Source organism: Fulmarus glacialis, unplaced genomic scaffold (assembly GCF_000690835.1).
Source record: "Fulmarus glacialis isolate BGI_N327 unplaced genomic scaffold, ASM69083v1 scaffold31013, whole genome shotgun sequence".
Classification (NCBI taxonomy): domain Eukaryota; kingdom Metazoa; phylum Chordata; class Aves; order Procellariiformes; family Procellariidae; genus Fulmarus; species Fulmarus glacialis.
The window spans coordinates 1-3,439 of NW_009204112.1; the positions used below are offsets into that span (position 1 = coordinate 1).

At 59.1% G+C, this 3,439-nt stretch overlaps 1 protein-coding gene across 1 annotated transcript in view; it reads left to right on the forward strand.

The window, feature by feature from the left end:
• The first annotated feature begins 2,396 nt into the window (after nucleotides 1–2,396).
• The window catches only part of GRAMD2 (GRAM domain containing 2), an 8,289-nt gene continuing 7,246 nt past the window's right edge, over nucleotides 2,397–3,439 (forward strand). The window contains exons 1-2 of the mRNA XM_009574870.1: nucleotides 2,397–2,500; nucleotides 3,234–3,291. Of these exons, the coding sequence (XP_009573165.1) occupies nucleotides 2,397–2,500; nucleotides 3,234–3,291 (162 nt within the window). The remainder of the gene's footprint in view (nucleotides 2,501–3,233; nucleotides 3,292–3,439) is intronic.

Genomic DNA, 3,439 nt, shown 5'->3' on the forward strand with positions numbered 1-3,439 from the left:
CAGTCCGACTGTTCTTGCTCCACTTGTAGTTTGGGTCACTCGGGATGGCGGTTTTCCTGCAGGAGCAGCTTTCTGCTGAAAAAAAAATCCTCGAGGAGGGTGACGGTTTGAGCCGCTAGAAAGTGTTTTCCTCCCTGTGCCGCCACTGGAAGCAGCTCTTGGCAGGGAGACCTCCCCATCAGCTGGGCCCGGAGACCAACCTTATCTTATCCTGTGCTCCCGAACCCCGGATCTCCATCCCTGCCGCATCTGGGAGCCAGGACAGAGCGAGATCTGGAGAGGGGAGACGAGGCAGCTGCTGCGATGTCTCCGCTGGGTCTGAGGATGCTCCTCACAGCCCCCAGACCCTCCCTGGAGCAGCCCGGTGCCAGCGCTGTGTCTGGGGACCGTCTGACCCAGGACTTGTCACTGGCGGTGACCGTAAGAGAGAGAGAAAACCGGGACAGGACCGTGCAGTGCTTCCAAGTGCTCTCCAGCCTCTGGCTCTTCTCGTTTTAGGGGATTTCTGTGTGTTTGGTGACGTCGGGGGACTTTCTCGATGCCCTCGCCTCGAGCAGGGGGTGCCTCTCCCCGACCCCCGCGCGGTGCCTGTTGGCGTCAGCTCCGGTTAGGGCTAAATCTGCTCGCCCGGATTAAGTGGCGCAACCGCTTGAGGATTTAAGGAATGACGTGGGGGAAGCTGGAGCGGGCTGAACTCTGGAGAGGGAGGCTCCAGAGTGGGTTGGAGCCCCTTTTCCAGCACAGGGGCAGGGGAGATGAAGGCGTTGGTGCCTCCATGATACGAGTTTTGGCTTCAGGGCAGCGTGGCATCACCTGGCAGAGGGTTTTTGCGGTGCGGTGCTGCCCGTCCTGAAGGCACGGGGTGTCCGAGGAATCAGGCAGGGAAAAAGCCTTTCGGTGCGATGCCAAGGGATGTTATTTTGGTGCGTCTTGTTGGTAGAGTCTCCCTTCCCTTCCAGACACATCCTTTGACCTGAGATTCTCCTAAAAAAAACCCACAACCTTGGCACGTTCATCCCATCCCCGCAATGTTAGGGCTTTCGGGCCGCGCGGGCAGCTCGTTTACTTTGCAAATGCCGGCTGCGGGATCCAGGAGCTGTTTCCCAGCCTGATCCTAACCACGTGGCATCGGTGACTTGTGTTCGGTTTTTCTGCAGCCCTACATACGTGCTGCATCTTGAGGGAGCATCCCCCGTGCCTCCGGCTGGGATTCAGCCCAGCTCTGTCGCATCGTGACAGCGTTTCGGTTGGGCCCTCGAGGCTACGGGAACACGGGGGCTCACGCAGCTTCGACTCTCAGGTCGTTTGGGTGATGGGTGTCGGGGTGCAGCACCCCCGTCCTGGGTCTCCCCAAGTCTGTGGGGGATTATTTAGATGGATTTCCCTTTGGACAAGCCCCTCGGAGCAGGAGCAGGGTGTGTGTAGGAGAAAGAGCCCGTCTCTTTATTTAGGAAGCAGTTTGGGATGGCTTCTCCACCTGGGCTCTGCCGCACCACCACGGCATTGCCCCTGCGGGCACCGGGATGCGCTCCAGCTCCGCGCTTGTCCTGCCCGCTGGCACTCATCCTGCCTGCTGCCGTCCTGCCTGTCCCCCACCTGCTCTGGCATCACTCCCTGCCCGTTGAGCCGAGCTCTTTTCCCTTGAATAATTTCCTCTCCGTAGGTCTGGTGGCTGTTTGCCGGCTCTGCCGTGCCGCCGGAGCCCATGGATCACTGCCCTGGCATCGGTCTCCTGGGATTGCATTCTGCTTTGGCTCTCGGTGTCAGAAGCGCTGCGGCACGGCAATCTCCGGTTGCGGTTTGCCGAGGGCGGAAGCGTCACCTTTCTGGCCTGCCGGGTGATAACCTTCCCTGCGCGGCGCTGGGAGTGTGTTTACTTTACCTGTTGTGGCCGATAAGCGCCTCTGATAAAACTCATGATAGTAAATAACAGGCTTTAACGAGAGGGGAGCAATTAAAGGAGGGAGGTGGTGCCTTTGGTACGGGCTCTGCCCTGGGAAGATGGTGTTTTGCTGACCTGGAGGAGCAGACCCTGGCCCTGACTGGCCGAAATCTCCATCACCCCAGGGAGTTTTGTAGACCTGTGATTCTTCCCATCCCAACCTCCATCTCCTGAGGAGGAGAGGCTCTGCTTTGGAAGGTGTTATCTGAGGCAGCGAGGAGGGAGCCGCCGCTCCTTGGCCACTCGGTTGCGAGCCCCGGGGAGTTCCTGGCAAGAAATGCCCTTTTTTTCTCCGTGTGACTTGAGAAATCGCAGAAATATTCTTGCTGTCCTTGAACGGCAGAGATACGAACGTGGGGATTGAAGGGAATGGATTTACAGCTCCGAAACGCATTTCTCCCCTCTCTCCCTTCCCCTCGGGGGCTTACAGGCTTCTCCTTGCAGTGCCAAACCGATGCATGAAAAAGCAGCTCCCCTGAAGAGCCCCGAGCCCATGCACGGCCGTGAGAAACTGGAGGCATCGCACAAGGAGAAGAGTTTGGATTCCCTCGATGGCAGGTGAGGGGCAGCCTCGCAGCAGGGTCCCGGGGTCTCCGGTTGAGTATTTGCTCTTTTTCCTTCTGTTCCCACCTCCTGCAGCACCCCCGCTGCCTCCAAGCCCCCAGCTGGGAGTGGGCACAGGGGGTCCCCTCTTTGTTTTCGCCCTCAAATATTGGGTCTATAAAAGCAGGGAGGGGAGAAGGGTTTGGGGAAGGGGACCGGTATTCCGACTGCTGAGCTTGTTGGGAGGATTTCACTGTCTCTGTGGTTTCTCCCTCGCCTGCGTGGTGAGTGCGGACGGATGCCCCCGCGCACGGCCGAAGCCGAGTCCGTCCTCCTGCCCCGGCACATTCCCAAATTCCCATTTGTGCTTTCCCTGGGGAAACCTCAGCCTGGCCGAAGCTGCCATCGCCAGCTCCCAACCTGTCCCAGGCCGCTGCCGGGGGCAGCTCTGGGCTCCTTCCCCCAGCGCCGGGGTGCGTTTTGGGTGCGGGCACCCCGGTGCTGGTGCCTCCACCGGCTCCATCAGCCCGATGCCTGACAGAGATCAGCCTTCTCCTGCAGCCGTTATTTAACCTCAGCAACGCCCGATGCTACGATAAATCACCGTGACATCCAAAATGTGGCTTCCCGGGGTCTCTCTTCGGTCCCCTACGTCTTGCCATGTCTCCTCTTGTAGCACACGTGTTTTCGGGAGTGGGTGAGAGATGGGACTCTTCACTTACCTGATTATTATTATTTTTCCTTCCAGCCTCCACCTGAATGAAGCCCTGAAGGATGAAGACATCAAGAAATGCCACCGGGAATTGGTAAGTCTTTGGCTTTGTGAGCGAACGGGCTGGTTCGTTGAAGCCTGACCCCGGCTGTTTGCCACGGAGGAGCCCACTCGGGGTCTCAAATGTGGGCTGTGGGAGCCGGAGGTGAAGCCGTGGCGGCTGCTGGTGCGGGGCAGAGGCT